Below are 17,546 nucleotides of genomic sequence, written 5' to 3' on the forward strand. Positions count from 1 at the left end.
ATTTGCCTATTTAATGGAAATCACTATAGCATAAAAAATTTTGAAGGTAGACTTCTAGGGATTTTCTCCACAATCCTCTTATTTTTAATAGTTTTTAAATATCTTCTTAACTAGTTTATCAAACTATGAATTCTTAAGTAAAAATAAAAATGGACTCACTATCCTTTATTTGAAGAGACTCAAAATTCTCTTTGAAACATTTGGACTTTCACTATTCTAACTTGATTAGTTCCTTTGTAACTTGTTTCAAGCATTTCACAAGACTCCTTTACATAGTTATATGTTGTTATTCTTTAAAATTTATATTTATCAAGACTACCTCTATCAAACTCTATTGTTTTGCATATTTTCCTATTCTCTCTTTTAGCTAACTCTTTTGGTCATTTGTGTCAAGAGAAAATTCATGAAGTTCAATCACATTTATCAACCCACTAATGGCTAGCTCATATAATAGTTTGCAACCATTATAGTCTTCATTTTCTTTACCCAAACATCACATTTTTTTCAATTAAATGATCATTTCTACTACTAGTTATTGATGTCTTCTCCAATTTGATGTCTCCAACACACTTAAACTTCAATACTAAATAGCAAATAATTGAATTTTGTAAAATAAGCCTACAAGATTAGACAACAAAGTAGAACACCGTAACAAATGAGAGTAGAAAGAAAATATGTCACACTCCTCAAAACAAAAGATTATAGTATAAAATTACAATGCATATCGATGTGCTTATATAGAGAGTACAATGATTCCCTAAACTAAATTTAGGAGAACTAAAGAAAAAGAATGAGGACCTAAATAAATCTCAAATACAACTAAACTAAAGTTAATCTAATATTAGCCTAATAAATAAAATCTAAAAAACACCTAAGTTTATCTTAAGTACAATTAAAGGACCTAATTACTTAATTATTAGATAATTTTCCTAATTACTCTAACACCCTCTTTATGATTAAATTAGGGAGTTGCTAAAAACCTAATGATGAATGTAAAATAAATGCATGAATGAGTCCTTACAAATAGGCTTCATCAAGTACTCATGTACGAACTAATGTCAAGCAATGGAATTCTCACAGATGGAGAAATGGAGAAAAACCCTATGGGAAAAAAAAACCTCCCAAAAAGAGAGAAAATACAATAAATGTGTCAAAGAAAAAAGGAAAGGAGTTAATGTGACCCACTAAGGACTACTTCTATCATAATAGTATAATGGATGTCCCCCGATAAGAGGCAAAAAATGAAGATAACAGTCCCAGCATTGAAGAAGTAGCTCTTGTGCCAATGATGAATGTCTAAACATTAAACATGATCAAGTGCCTGCAAACGACATTTCCCTCATCAAGAAGAAACAAATTCATTGGAGACATGAAAAGATACTCCCATAAAATGGAAAATGTAGAAATACAAATCTAAACTGTGTGTACCTTTGGAAGATGATTGAGAAGGGATCTCAATGTGAGGAGTAGCAATGTGCAAATAGGCCTCTAATATATAAGAACATGAAATACCTTTGATATACTCAATCTCCTCTAGTGTTGCATTATCAAAGGGTATGAAATTTGCATGTGCAAGGGAATCTACTGTAGCATCCTCTAAGAATGGAGAGATATGTAGGTCTCCTTGCATCTCTCAAAGTTGAGTCTAAAGTACCCCATGATACCTCCTCAAATAAAATAATTAGAACCAAAGAATCTTTGCACATGTAAAATATATCACATAAAGAATTATCCAACAAATATATCCATTCTAGGTGCCAAAATATCCCAAGTAATTGCCCAGATAGTGAAAAAAAAAAATGTAAATAAAATGTACTTTGGAAAAAATCTTGAAAAAAGAGTAGTAGATTAAAATATAGGACTTCATAAGATTTCCAACAATGTTTGGGTTTTGAAAAAGGAGTCCAGAGGTGTAAGATAACTATCCTTAAAAGCACAAAACTGAAGGCTGACTTTGGAGGCTTTATACAGATAATTGTTCTAAAATATAACAAATTCACCTATAGATTTTGATCGGTGCTCAAACTAGTTTTCCAATGATATCTTGTCTGTGCAATTTCGACTCCTATGACCTATTTATAGCATAAAACCCAATAACATATCAATTAGGGCTTTCAAAAATAGAAACTTTCCTAAAATCTTAGGTTTCTTAGAATAGAATCTTTTCAAAAATAGAAAGTTTCTTAACAAATTTTTTTATATAAATAGAATATTTTTGAAAATAGAAAGTTTCCAAAAATAGAAAAATTTTGACACTCGATTTTCTCCAAAAGTTGGTAAAAAATTGTCCACTTATAAATCCACACAAGAAGCTAAACTTGGTGACACTACAATACTTCAAAAAAACAAACTCAAAGCTTGAGATGGGGTTTACTAAATTCACACTCTAATACCATATTTAATTTTACAACACAAGCCTAGAAGATCAAGCAGCAAACTAGAACACCTTCCACAAATGAGATTAGCAAGAAAAATATGTCATACTCTTCAAAAGAAAAGATTACATGATGAAATTGCAATGCATAATGATGTTCTTATATAGAGAGAACAGAGATATTGTAACCTAAATTTAGGATAGCAAAAGAAAAAGTATAAGAAGATAAATAAAGCTCAAGTATTGCTAAAGTAAAGTCAAGCTAGTATTAGCCTAGTTAAATAAAATTTAAAAAGAACCTAAGCTTATATTAGGTTATTAAAGTAATTAAAGAACCCAATTAATTAATTATTAGATCTTTTTCTTAATTACTCCAACACAAATTCTCAACTCACTTAACACTTACATTCAATTGACTCGTATACCAATTTGATGGGAAAAACTCCCAATTTAAATCATATAGTTCATAAATTTGATAGCAAATTGATTGATTTAAAATAAAAAACACCCAAACAACTACACACAAAGTTGTTATTTTACTTAACCAACAACTAGAAATACTCACAAAATGAAATCCAAACATAAGGTAGATGAAGAAAGGAAAAACAAAAATTTTATTAAACATAATATCACATTTACAAACCACTTCAAAACTCATCTTACTATATATCATACAAATTATTCTTTGACAAGGATCTAGAGTTACACCCAATCACCATTAATTTGGAATTGCTCAGATCGCCTCATTCCTTTGCTTGTCTAGAACTACTTGATATTCAACTACTCTCTTCACAAACATTTGCATTGTTTCTACCACATTCCTCTAGTCTTTCTAGAGCTTAATGAACCTATTTAGGCATACAAACTCAGCTAACTTTTGAAATAATATTCCTTTTTTGGTTGATCGCTGAAAAAATTTCTAGTCAATTTCAAAATTCAAAGTTACCTACCAATATTGACATAATTGACAAACAAATAACTACTACTTTATGTGTCAGGGAAAAGAGGTACAAATATCTAGGTGGTTGACAAGAGGTTGAGCAGTAAGTTCCAACATGCAATGGCTTTGAAGCCCCCCCCCCCCCCCCCCCCCAATGGCACTACTTTTATGATAGTATTTTGGTGGTAGGAAAAAAGGTTGACACCATTTAATCTATTCCCCAATGGTTTCGAAGATCAAGATTCTTAAGGTGTACAATAAAATTATAGGTAAAAAATATTTATAAATTAGATTGATATAAATTTGGATTTTTTTCAAATAGATTAATGGACCATTTAGTAAATTTATTCTCAATTAAATTGAATGCAATTCATCACAACATCAATGCCAAAAATCTAATGAGAGAGCGAAAAAAAAATAAAAAAAAATAATTTTTTTACCTTACAATATAATCTAGAAAATCTTAGTAATAGAATTACATCAAATTCAAATCAACATTTTAGATAATGCCAAATTATTCTTACTATCAAATTGGTTCTATAGACGTGCACATTTCTATTATATCGTCAATTAAGAGAACTCTTCAATAGCACAACAATAAACCTAGATGACATACTTGGGAAATATTTGTAAGATTGTAGTAGCTATTAATATTTGATGCAACCGAGAAATGTGGATATACTTTTTGACGACGAATGATCAATTATAGAGTGAATGCTACTATACCATACTTAGTCTAATGATCCATCTATTAAAGTTATTTTACATCATTCAAATAATTTAAAGAATAGATTATCTTCAAAGTACTGCATATGCTTCATGAACTAGTAGAATAAAGGCACATGATTTGGAACATCTTACTTGTTTTAAGAATTAATAGGTGGCATAAAGATTTTCCATTAAAGTATAAGAGAAGATAAACATCAAATTATTTAATAAAATTTAGATTATTAAGTTGTCTTTAAATTCTTTTTTGTCAATGAATTCTTAATTTGTTGATTAAACTAAACATTTTTTAATGAGCACATCAAAGATTGAACCTTACTAAATACAAGACTCCCACATTTAAAAGAGCTGAAATGATTTAATATTTTTGAATTTTAAGATTAAAGAATAGTGAGGGGAGGGAAAAAAAGATAAATTTTAAAACCATCCATATAAAGAGAGGAAGTTCCATAAATAAGTTAATGCGATGCCTATTCACAAGAAAAACCTCATCTTCTCCATTAAAGTGGAAATGCTTTTCCAAGCTCCCAAAAAATGCAAATTGATGAACCAAACCTTAGAGGAAAATGTAGGAAAATACATTATGATTCCGATTAGATTAAGATGTCGAATCCTCCCTAAAATTTTCAATTCTATATTAAATTTCTTATCAGAATATTTATACCATTACATGGCCAATCGAGACAGTTCTGCAATAATGTGAAGGAAAATTCAGAGAGTAATGTCTAGCTAATATTTGCAAGCTTGTAGTAGTTATAGATCTCTGAAGCAATTGGTATAATGTTAGATGCATTTGTTTGGATAATGAATTCTCAATTAAAGAGTATATGCAACATATAGGTCTAAAACTTTGAATGAATTCTGTAAGAAGCCTCACGACGCATCCTTCAAAGGTATTTCAAATTATTCAACAACAAACTCAGTAACGGAAATTCTTCAATTCTTTTTCCTAATTTATTCTCTCAGGGCATGTTTCATAGTATTTATAGCATTCAGATTGATTTCATCATTTTCACCTGGGAGAATAATGCATATCGACGAGGGGAAGAAAATAAAAATATCAAAATTCTCAATATAATTAAACAATATATTACACATTATTGGAATATCTTGTTAAAAATTACACCTGAGTATATTGCATGAAAGTAGACAATGTTGTGGGCGAACATAAACTTGAAATGGCTAGCATGAAGCACTAAAAAGCACATTCAAAATGTCAAACTTTTGACGATTGATAAATGTTAAAATGGAAGAAGCTGCATTTCCATGGGTCATTGTCTTCCATGTTTCATTCGCATCCCTCCATAACATCTGCCCGTCTGTTTGAAAATCTGACCTCAGCCGCTTTTACAAGTTCACCAGGGAATGGAGCCTTGGAGATTGTTTTCTGACAAACTTAAATTCTTCAAGGCAGACAGATTTCCTAAGGAATTAGGAATGGTGCCGGATAACTTGTTTTTATTAAGGTAGAGAGCCTCAAGGTGAGTGAGCATGCCCAATTCAGGAGGAATGGTTCCGGAGAGATTGTTTGCTCCCAGATGAAGGATCTTCAAACCGCGGCAAGCGGAGAGAGTGGGTGGAATTGTGCCCTGTAGATGGTTTCTCGTCAAATCTAAAACAGTCAAGGCAGACAGATTTCCTAAAGAACTAGGAATGGTGCCAGATAACTTATTTCCCCAAAGGTTAAGAAACTGAAGGTGAGGGAGCATGCCCAGTTCATGAGGAATAATACCACTGAGATCATTTTTTGCCAATTCCAATTCAACCAAAGAGGATAGATTTGCTAAAGAACGGGGAATGGTACCAGTGAAATTGTTTGCTCCCAAGTAAAGGATCTCCAAACTCGTTAGGAGACTCAACTCGTGCGGAATGCTGCTATGCAGTTGGTTAAAAGTGAGTCTCAGGTCATGCAAACCGCGGCAAGTGGACAGAGTGGGCGGAATGGTGCCTCTGAGATTATTTATTCCCAAATCCAATTCAACCAACGCAGACAGATTTCCTAAAGAACTGGGAATGGAACCGGTGAGATTGTTTATTCCCAAGTAGAGGATCTTCAAATTTGTGAGGAGACTAAGCTCGGGCGGAATGCTGCCATGCAGTTGGTTAAAGGAAAGTCTGAGGTCATACAAATTGCGGCAAGCGGAGAGAGAGGGCGGAATGGTTCCTTGCAATTGATTGCTATAGAGCCAGAGTACCTGCAGATGGGGAAGTCGGCCGAGTTGAGATGGAATGTTACCAGCGAGGGCATTTTTGGAGAGGTCAAGGGATCGAAGAGAGGAGAGATTCCCTAGGATAGGAGAGATTATGCCGTGTAAGTTCATGCTCGATAAATTGAGGGTGACGACAGACTGAGAAGAACGATCGCAGGTGACGCCAGTCCAATTGCAGAGGGGCCGAAGGGGCGTCCAGTTGGGCTGTAAATTGTCATTGTTATTCCAAATGGCGGCTTTGAATTGCAAGAGCAAATATTGTTGTTCTTGAGAGATATTATTGAGATAGTGAGGAAAAGTGGAGATTGAAAAAATGGAAAACACAAAAGGGAATAACAATAGAGGAGCCATGATAGGATACAAGAGCAGCATGAAATGTAGACAAGGCATGAAACTCTGGATGCAAAGAGGATCAAATAAATTGGCGAAATCACCGCATAATATTGAAACAAAATATTATATTAATTAACTACCCCATGTTACACGATTCCAGCTTTGGTTGATTAGAAAACAAAAAATTATTTAATTATTTTGGGACCATTACAAATAACTAGGTGTACTCTTTTATTTCCATTTAAGATATTTTTCTATCATTATTAAAATATTAAAATGTAGATATGGCTTTTTTAATTTAAAATATTAATTATTTCTAATTTTATTTATTTTTAAACTTTACATGATATGACCATGATATGACCATGAATTAACTGATTTTCCATCTCTGTATTTTTGAATCTTCACTTAAATCCTTTTATGCTTTCTTCTCTTAAAACTGCTTTCCTTTTTTTCACACTCCAATGGTTCGAAAGAATACTAAGAATAGATTAAACTTTGACAGTTTACAACCCTAGTTCACTCACTTCCGATGATTTATTTGTTTGATAGTTTTGATGGCTATTCAAACAAGTTGCCGAGATTTATTTGTGGCATTTATAATCTGAGGGAAAGAGGGGAAAGAGTTCCATCAGAAATTGATATGATTATGGTTCCAGTGATAAGGTGGGTGGGCTTTAAATAGTAAAATCTAAAGCAATTATGACTTGTCAAAATATATGGCTAATATTCTAGAATTTTTAAAGAAACACTGGTTCATTTCTTTTAAGTAAATAATCCTCGGAGTGTGTTGTTTACTCATTTTCAGTTAAATTCTGATGTGTGTGTAGTCTAATTATGCTGCACTTTTTCTGACAAATATAACACCATACACTTATGTAGGCATGGGGAAATGGACAATTTTAACCAGAAGATTTTACTGCAAATTTTTCTTGCTGTTACAAACATAGTATTCATTTATTATTTTAATTTTCAAAGATAGGGAGAAGAGGAAAGGAATACATGCAAATAAAACTAATGTGTTAGAAGTAATCATACCTACCTTCATTAATATCAATTCAAGTATGATTTTGATTGCAAATCCCCTTGCGTTGATACTCATATGGTGTAGTTTTAAATGCAATTTAATATTTTTTTATTATTATTGTTGGGCATATACAATGATGTATGTAGGCTTTTTGTTTTAAGAAAATAATATGAAAAGACCTGTGTAGTGCTTTTGTATTGTTGTAGCAATAGCTTAAGCAACAAAAACTAAGGGAATTTTATTTTTTATTTTTGTGAGCGATAAAAGAGGAGCAACTCTAGGTTTAATGGATGCATATGTGCAATATTTTTTTGTATTATTGATATATTTATATGAATATATAATATCTTGTTGTTAAACTCTATGTTTTGATTAGTGTTTTGTTCTTTATTTTGTCTTTGCGTACTCCTCTGCCTCTTGCCATCATGTGGTAGCGGAGGTAAAGGTCAATGGTTTGAAGATTTTCAAAAAAAAATGATAAAAGAGAAAAAGATTTTTCAAACAAGTTATTTCGTAGTCAACAATGCGAATGTCAAGCACAATTTTGACAAACCCACAAATTCCTCTGTTTAATAGAAACAATTATGATTATCGAGCAATCTCAATGAAGACATTATTATGTTTCAAGATTTATTAGATCTTGTAGACAATGGTTACCCAGAACCAGCTAATTCAGTAGCATGCAATACCCTAACTTGAGTAGAGAAAGATTTATTGAAGCATAATAAAAAGAAGGATTCAAAAAATCTCATTTTTTATCTTCCAAGGATTGCATCGACAACAAAATAGAAAAAAGTATGGGGTATTCCTCAAACTTCATAAGGATGAATCACTAAGGTTAAAACAACTAAGCTACAAATTCTATGAAGGAACTTTGAGCTAATACACATAAAAGAATCAAACACAATAGACTCATTCTTCACTAAATCATTGGTAAACCAAATCAAATCATATGGTGAAGCTCTTGAAGATGTGAAAGTAGTTGAAAACATTTTTATAAGTTTTAATACAAGGTTTGAATCAATTGTGGTGTCCATGGAAGAGACAACGGATCTCTCACACTTTTCAATTGATGAGATACATGCATCTCTCATTTTTCATGAGCATAGGCTAAGGAGGTCAACAAATTAAATTTCAAAACATTCTATCAAGACACAAGTCTCAATCAACCATGGTAGAGGCATGGGAATATCAAATTTTAGAGGTAGGGGAAGAAATTCATATAGAGGTGGATGAACCAACCCATCAAACTCAAGTGGAAACTCAAGTGGAAGTGACAACCATCAAATGTCAACCTAAAATCAATCTCAAGGCCAAAAGTATCATAAGAGATCAATTCAATGTCATTATTGCAATAAATGCGAGCATTATTTAAATGAATGTAGAAAGAAACCATATGATTCTAGACAACACACTATAAATTTACCAAATAAAACCAAAATCAAGACAACATGTTCATAGCTTGCAATGTTGCACAAGAAAATAAAAAATATATATGGTTTTTAGACTCAAGTTGTAGCAATCATAGGATTGGAATTTTAGAAATGTTTTCTAGTTTGGATAAGAGTGTAAAAGCATATGTCATTCTGGAGAATGATAATAATGTTTTGATTATGGGTAAAGGAAACATCAATATTCTAACCAAAAAGGGAGGAAAATAATTAATTTTGATATGTACTTCATTCCTAGCTTGAAGCATAACCTAATGAGTATTAGGAAACTTGTCCAATTGGGGTATAGAATCTTTTTCAAAAACAAAGAATTCATAAGTTTTGATAAATTTTCAAGCAATTAGCCTATAGCCAAGGTCGAAATGAGACACAATAGAATGTTTCAACTAAGGCTAAAAATAGATTTGAAGATACAATTTTCTCAAGCACATCCTTCAACAAACTTACAAGAGGAAGAAGAGAAAACTATAATAATCACTCAAATAATCTTTCAAGATTAAATTAAAGTTCAAAATTGGTTATGTTATCTAAGATTTGGACACCTTTTAGTATAGGAAAACCATGGTAAAGGGGTTACCACTAATAAAAAACCAAATAGAGTATGTGAAGTTTGTATTTTAGGTAAACAACATAGAGAAGCATTTTGAATAGGAAAGTTATTATGTGGATGCTATTACTTCTTGACATTTATTGGTAATTTCACAAGAAAAACATGTGTCTACTTTTAAAAACATTAGCATGAAGTGCTTGGATATTTTTTGTCAATTCAAGGCTCTTGTTGACAAGCAAAGTGGGCATCACATTAAAGAATTGAGAATAGATAGAGGTGGTGAATACATTCAAAATGAATTGATAAAGTTTTGTAAGGACCATGTGGATTCCACAAAAAATTTACTACAAGGTATACCCCTCAACATAATGGTACCACTGAAAGAAAACATAGAACAATTGTGAAAATGGCACTGAGCATGTTGAAAGAAAAATATTTGTGAGATGAATATTAAGTTGAAGGTTTAGCATGTGCAACATATATAACGAATAGATGTCTCACTAAAAGTGCAATCAATATGATTTTTGAATAAGCATGGAGTGGAAGAAAAATAATGTTTCTCATATGAGAGTTTATGGATGTGTGGCATATGCATATATTTGGAATGAGTTGAGAACAATGTTAGACAATAAAGGAAAAACTGTATATTTGTGGGATACAGTGATGAATCCAAACTATACAAGTTGCATAATCTAATCACCAAAAAATTTATAATCAGTAGAAATGTGAAATTCATAGAAGGTGAATAATGGGATGGAATTTCAAATGCAAACAATCAATATTGAAGCCAACCTACAATATGAAGAGAACCAAGATTTTATGCTAGTAGGTGCTCCTCTAGTTTTGATTTTTTCCACACCCATTCATTCTCAACAAAGTGGTCAAATGACACATTCATCAAGTGCAAGGGCAACCCCACACACTCAATAAATACACTCTATCAAATGCACCATGCAACAAACACAATCTTCAATTGGTACTCTTGGCACTAAACCATCACATTCTACAAGTTCAAGTGACATGTCAAACCCCACACTAGCAAGATTGAGGATACAAAAATTAAAAGTTGAAGAAAAAATAATTTATGATAAAAAAGAAGGTGAAAAAAATAAATGACTAACTTCTCTTGTTTAATTTATATTCACATGTAGATGATCCAAATAATTTTGAAGAACCAATTACTGAAGAAAAATAGGTAAATGCAATGGATGAAAAAATAGATGCTAGAAAAAAGAACTAAACATAGGAGTTAGTGAATCATGCACAAGGAAAAGAAGTGATAGGATTGAAGTGGAATTAAAAACCAAATTGATTTCAAATAGCAATGTGAAAAAGCGTAAGGTAATTCTTGTGGAAAAAGGCTATTCACAACAACACAATAGATTATAATGAGATTTTTATAGTGGTAGCCCGTTTATATACTATATGGACAATATTAGACATAGAAAATCAACAAGAGTGGATAGTATATAAAATAGATATGAAATCAGCATTCTTCAATGGTTTGTTAGAAGAATAGGTCTATGTGGAGCAGCCACCTAGGTAAGAGATGTTGTGCCATGAAAACAAATTTTACAAACTCAAGAAGGAAATCTATGGACTTAAGCAATCTACAAGATCTTGCTATAGTAGAATCGATTCATATATTTTACAAAATTACTTTAATATGTGTTGCAATGAGCCTACATTGTATACTAATATGAATGAGAAAGGTGAGATCATAAGTGTTTATTTATCTTTCGAGGACATGATATTCATAGGTGATTTATTGATTGACATGTTCAAAGAAGCTATGAAAATGAAATTTGAGATGACTAATTGTGGTTTAATGTGGGTACTTTCTTCGTATATTCAATTCACACTCTAACTATGCAAGTGATACTTTGAAAATATTTAATATGATGAATTACAAAGAAGCTCCAACACCAATTTTGACAAGTTTCAACTTGAGTGAGATTGATAAAGGACCAAAATTTGACTTAACTTTGTGTAACAAACTTGTTGGTAGTCTCATGTATCTAATAGCCATAAGGGCAGACATAACAATTCTTGCTAGTCTCATTCCAAGGTTCATGGAGTATCCAAAGTTTATGATTCACAAGCAGGAAAAATGATTTTGAAGTATGTTAGTGGAACAAAGAACTATGGAATACTGTACTTAAGTTCATATGATTTCAAGTCAATATTATACATTGATAGTGATTGTGTGGGTAATATAGTTGATATGAAGAGCACTTCATTCTTTAAAAAAATAATTGGATCACGTATAGTATCATGGTCTTCAAAGAAACAACAAATTGTCATTCTTTCATCTGCTAAAGTAGAGTATGTAGTAAATACAGGGGTAGCATGTCAAACACTATGGTTGAGAGGAATATTAAAATAATTGAGACATTAACAAGAAGAGGCAACAAAGATCTATTGTGACAATAGCTCAACTATTATATTATCAAATAACCCAATTTGTTGGGTAAGTGCACAAAGATGGTGGTCAAAAAGGGGGGTATAAGTGGACACTTTTTTTCTAAGATCAGGTGAACCTGAACTTGGAGGCAAAATTTGAAATTCATCCACTCATGATATGAAGATAATCAAAGAACAAATATTGTAGTACTCTGAATCTAGTTTCCAAAATACTAAATTTTTTTCAAAATTGGATAAGATTAACTAGGTCAAATCCTTCGCGCACGAAAAATAGACCCTCATTTTTTCTAAAAAACATAACATAGTGTCTAACGTGCACATCAAAAAAGTCATAGTTAGAATTAGTATTTTGACAAATCCTTTGGCAGAAAGATATTCAAGAGTGAGCACTAGAAGATATGTATTTTTTTGTAATTTTTTGTTGAGTATTTGTTTTTATATTATTTTTCCAATTGATCACATCCTGAAAATTAGGTACATGTTCATGCACGAAGCATAAGTTGCACTAAACAAATTGAAAATACAATTTTTTTTTTAAATTGTAAACAATCAAGTGCACTACAATAATATATATTTTTTTAAAAATTTGGATAAGTATATAAAATGTTATTACAAAAACGGTGCACCTATGTCTGTGAGAACTATGGAGACATTGGTAAAAGAAATTCAATAATAATATGTTATTGTTGTTCACAATTTAAAAACATTATATGGTTAGAAAGCTCAGAAGATGGGTGAAAATATGGTGGCAATTTTAGAAATACCCACTTGATGAAGTGTAACCCTAATTATGACAAAGTCGAGAAACCAAGTTGATAAAATAAAACATGTCAAAAAGGAGGGAAATGGAGGGAAATCAAACTTCCAAGCCTAAACAGTCAAAAGCGCGTATGAGGTACTTATGGTATAAAAAATATGTACGGGGTACTTAAGGTGTAAGAATCATGTATGCGCTATGTTTACTATAAACAGCGCGTACGTGCTATGTTTGTTTAAATTTTGGGTTTGTATATATAATATGTGTATATACATATAATATATAATCTCTCTCTCTCTATATATATATATATATGTATATAACAATATATAATATATTTATAAGTATATATTTACACACATATAAGTGTATTGTCTCCCCCTCTCTGGCACGTACAAGGTGCTTCTCTTTCTCTCCCTCTCACTCTCTCTCTTTCTCTATCGCTCTCTCCCTCCCTCCCTCCATACCCCACTGCAACTGTGTCTGCACTTCTATAGAAGTAAGTGAATTGATTTTTTGTCTGCAACTTCCTCTTTGATTTTTATTATGTATGCTCTCCTAAGAAAATTGACTGATGGATTTGTGTGTGTATATTGAATAGGAGGAAGAAGGGTCAGAAATTGAACCACGGGTGCATTATCATGACAAACAAGGAAACCTGCAGCAATATTCTTCTCGAATATGCTTTTAATGAGCAGAGAAGTTATGGAAAATAGTGTCAACAAAGCAAAATAATGAGTCAGACTACCTACAATATGGTTTTTAGAAGGAAACAACTGGTACGAAGAGAAAGAGGGAGAGTAACACAGATGATGTCATAGAGAATGATATTGGTGGGTATGCGAGAGTTCCCATGCTCTTACACAACACCTGTCATCTAAAGAAATTGAAGTTTGTTCTAAGCATGGCAGTGGTAGTATATGATGATCATCAGTTGTCAAAAGGCCTAGAAGGGTACATAATCAAGATCAGTCCTACAGCATTGCACATTTAAGAGCTTCATATGTTTTAGAAAGGCAAGACTCTTAGGGTTAGGTCAATCTCTTACACTTTCTTTTTAGCGAAGCCTCGTTATTTGTTCGCTTGAAGTCTCTCTTATGCTGACAATGGTCTAACTTAGCTATATCAAAACTAAACTACCGATGTTCTATTGTATGATGTTTTATTCATAACTTTAAATAATATATCATTTTATTAGCCCACCATATGACCCGTTAGGTGTCACTAGAGGTCATATTGTTTCCTAAGAGGTCATATGGTGTCTTATGACCCCTTAGGACACCATATGACCCCTTAAGAAACCATACAACCCATAACAACACCATATGTTGTCCTAAGGGGTCATAGGATGCCATATGACCCCTCAGGACACCATACAACCCATAACAACACCATATGGTGTCCTAAAGGGTCATATAGTGGTCTATGACCCCTTAGGACAATATTTGGTGTTGCTATAGGTCTTATGGTGTGCTAAGGGATCATATAGTGTCCTATGACCCCTTAGGACACCCTATGACCCCTTAGATGTTGTTAGGCATCATATTGTGTTCTAAGGGTCATATAGCATCCTATGACCCCTTACGACACCATATGGTGTCGTTATGTGTCTTGTGGTGTGCTATGACCCCTAGGACACCTTATGACCCCTTAGGACTCCATATGAACTCTTATGTGTCATTATGGGTCGTATGGTGTCCTAAAAAGCCATATGGTGTCATATGACCCCTTAGGACACATGCATGGATCCCTAGGATACCATATGACCCCTAAGAATACCATATGACCCTAGAGAGGGAGAGAGAGGGAGGAGAGGGGTGGAATGTGAGAGAGATACACCTAAGAGAGGAGGAGAGTGATATAGATAGAGACTAAGAGGGAGAGACAAGAGAGATAGAGAGAAGGGGGGGGGAGATAAAGATAGAGAAAGGGAAAGGGAGGGGTTGAGAGAGAGAGAGAGACAGAGAGAGACAGAGAGACAGAGAGACAGAGAAAGAGAGAGAGAGAGAGACAGAGACAGAGACAGAGAGAGACAGAGACAGAGACAGACAAACAGATAGAGAGAGAGAGAGAGAGAGAGACCTAAGAGAATGAGTGAGAGAGATAGGGAGTGGGAGACATATAGAGAGATCTAAGAGGTCGGTAGACTAATTGGGAGAGAAAGAGAAACCTAAGAGGTGGAGGGAGGGAAGGAGAGAGAGGGTGAGAGATAGAGAGAGTTTGAGTTAGAGGGAGGAAGGAATGGAATGAGAGTACAAGAGACTAGAGAGAGAGATGTGAAGAGAGGGAGAGAGAGTGACAAAGAGAGGTAATGAGAAAGGGAGAGAGGGAGGGGGAGGAGAGAGGGAGAGAATGAGAGAGAGATACACCTGAGAGAAGGGGAGAGTGAGATATAGAGATAGAGGAAGAGAGGAAGAGACTTCAGAGATACTCCTTCTCTCCTCTCTCTGTCTCTCTCTCTCTCTTCGTCTCTTCATACCCCTACTTCTCTCCCTCTCTCCCTCCCTCCCTCCTCTTAAATTCAAAATGAGCAAAACATGATTGTGTTACGAATAAATTCAAATAACACTCATTTTATGGCTTAGATTTTAAAAGCCATAACACAATCATCTTATTTGAATCCAAAACATACTTGTGTTTTTTATAATTCAAAACACATATATTTAAAAGAGAGAAAACATGCACATGTTTTTCTTAATAATAGAAACACATGTATTATGATAAATAATCATAATATGTATGCATTTTGTTTACATAAAGTTATAAAAAAGCATTCATTTTCCTCACCCACAGCTTCTATTTTCTATAGTGGTTTTCTTTCCTTCAACCTAGTATAACACAAATGTGGTTTTGACATTTTCAACCTAACTTCATAATGCCACATAGGAGAAGAGGTAAGTGCTCTTTTTTAGCATTCTAGATTTAACTTTTAATTGCATTTGCAAAATTAGATTGTATTTTTATCATAATTTTTTAATAAATTTTATACAACAGATCATATAAACCCTAAGCTACAACCAAATTTAAATGACAAAATGCCTAAGGAAAATCCTAGACAAAGACAAGAGAATTTGTTAGGGAATTTAGAATAAAACAAAGTTATAATTTTTGAATTAGTTTCAAAGATGAGGGGTTCAACATCAAACTAGCATCACCTATCCCTTGCCTCATCATTAGAAGCAATTATGATGAACGTTGACATAGTTACAAACCAAATAAATTAGTGGAAAGCTTATAGAGATTCATGTCATCAATTTTATGCAGAAAAATTGTCCTATGATCAAGTGAAAAATAAAGAAGACATGAGAAAAGAACAAAAATGTGTTATTTTTATAGATCCTAGAACTAATTAGCTTTTTCCCCTAAATTCAAAGAGGTTTCCAATACATTAGTGTAATCATATGGTAAGATAAGAAATAATTTTCTTGATAGGTGGTGGATGGTTTTTGACCAACCTCTATGCAATAACTATGAGGTGCCACTCTATTTTCTTAGAAATCTATACTATGATTTTTATGCTTCATGAAATTACTAATTATATTTTTATGAGGAATTTTAAAGGTAGAGCTAAAGGCTCTGCTCAACATATATTGTACATCAAAACAACACTAGCACAACAATATATTCATCATGTGATAGTTATAGTAGCTAAGAAGAAGAGTATGGAGGTGCATAATATCCATGCAATTGATAGCCTCACAAACACCATTATAGAGTATGACACATAGATATTCCAACCTTTTGCCTCACACAATGATGCAATAGCTTCACCACCTAACTCTAGTTCTCCTATCTCTCACATATGATCAAACTATTTTAATCTAAGATTTGGGAGAAACAATGATGTGGAGGGTGCAGATGGTCCCACTTCCCATGTCCACATTCATTGTCAATACAGATGTTATGGGAGTAATGGGTGTCATCAAGGTGGTGCATCAAAGAATGTGGTGATGATAAATAAGTCACTGAATGAAGTGTATGCTAGTCGAATGCAGGTAAATTGATTTGAATTTATAGCATTTTAGTGTTTAAAACTAGTGGTGGTGGATCAATTACCTTTCCTGCAAAACCTTGAACCATTGCATCTCTATTAGAGATAAAATTTGTATAGTAAATCAAAATAAAATAATAATTTGTATTTAAAATAATGTTTGATATTTTAAAATACATTTTTTATTGAATAGGTGGGCATCACATCCCTATATAGTACACATGTTGGACCATGAATGCTTATGACATTGGATTTACACGAGTACATTATAACATGTATTTAAGTTTATTTTAGTAAATTTCAAATTTGTTGTTTATATATATTTTCATTTTTTATTTTAATCTATTATTTCTGGTTTAATCGATGAATACAAGAGTCACACATCCTAACATAAGAGAAAATTTGGAAGTTGGTGATAGCGTAGAAATTTCATCAATAATGTGCTTAATTCATGTATGAGTATGAATATATATGTTTAATAATGTTTATTTTGTGTCAATTGATACTATTAGACCTATCACAAATAGTTGATAAATATATTTGTTATGTTATAGATGGATGTAGACACCCCCATGTGAGGACAAACTTCTCTTGATGATGTCAAGCATCGTCACGAAAAAGAGATGGACTTTCAGTATGATGTAAACTTGTGTTTATAATATGTATCATTTTAAATATTTTTTATTGTTTTTTACTTTGGCATGCCCACTAATTTTATGTTTTGTGTGTATAGGTTGAGGTGCAAAATAATGAGGAGTGTTGG

The 17,546-nt window shown here is 32.7% G+C and overlaps 1 protein-coding gene across 1 annotated transcript; it reads right to left on the reverse strand.

Annotated features, from left to right (window-relative positions):
• Nucleotides 1-5,395: 5,395 nt before the first annotated feature.
• LOC131863197 (LRR receptor-like serine/threonine-protein kinase FLS2) lies at nucleotides 5,396-6,601 on the reverse strand. The gene has a single exon (XM_059215086.1). The coding sequence runs from the start codon at nucleotides 6,599-6,601 to the stop codon at nucleotides 5,396-5,398; it is 1,206 nt and encodes a 401-aa protein (XP_059071069.1).
• Between the last annotated feature and the right edge of the window lie 10,945 nt (nucleotides 6,602-17,546).

This window comes from Cryptomeria japonica, unplaced genomic scaffold, assembly GCF_030272615.1.
Source record: "Cryptomeria japonica unplaced genomic scaffold, Sugi_1.0 HiC_scaffold_57, whole genome shotgun sequence".
NCBI classification, from domain to species: Eukaryota; Viridiplantae; Streptophyta; class Pinopsida; order Cupressales; family Cupressaceae; genus Cryptomeria; species Cryptomeria japonica.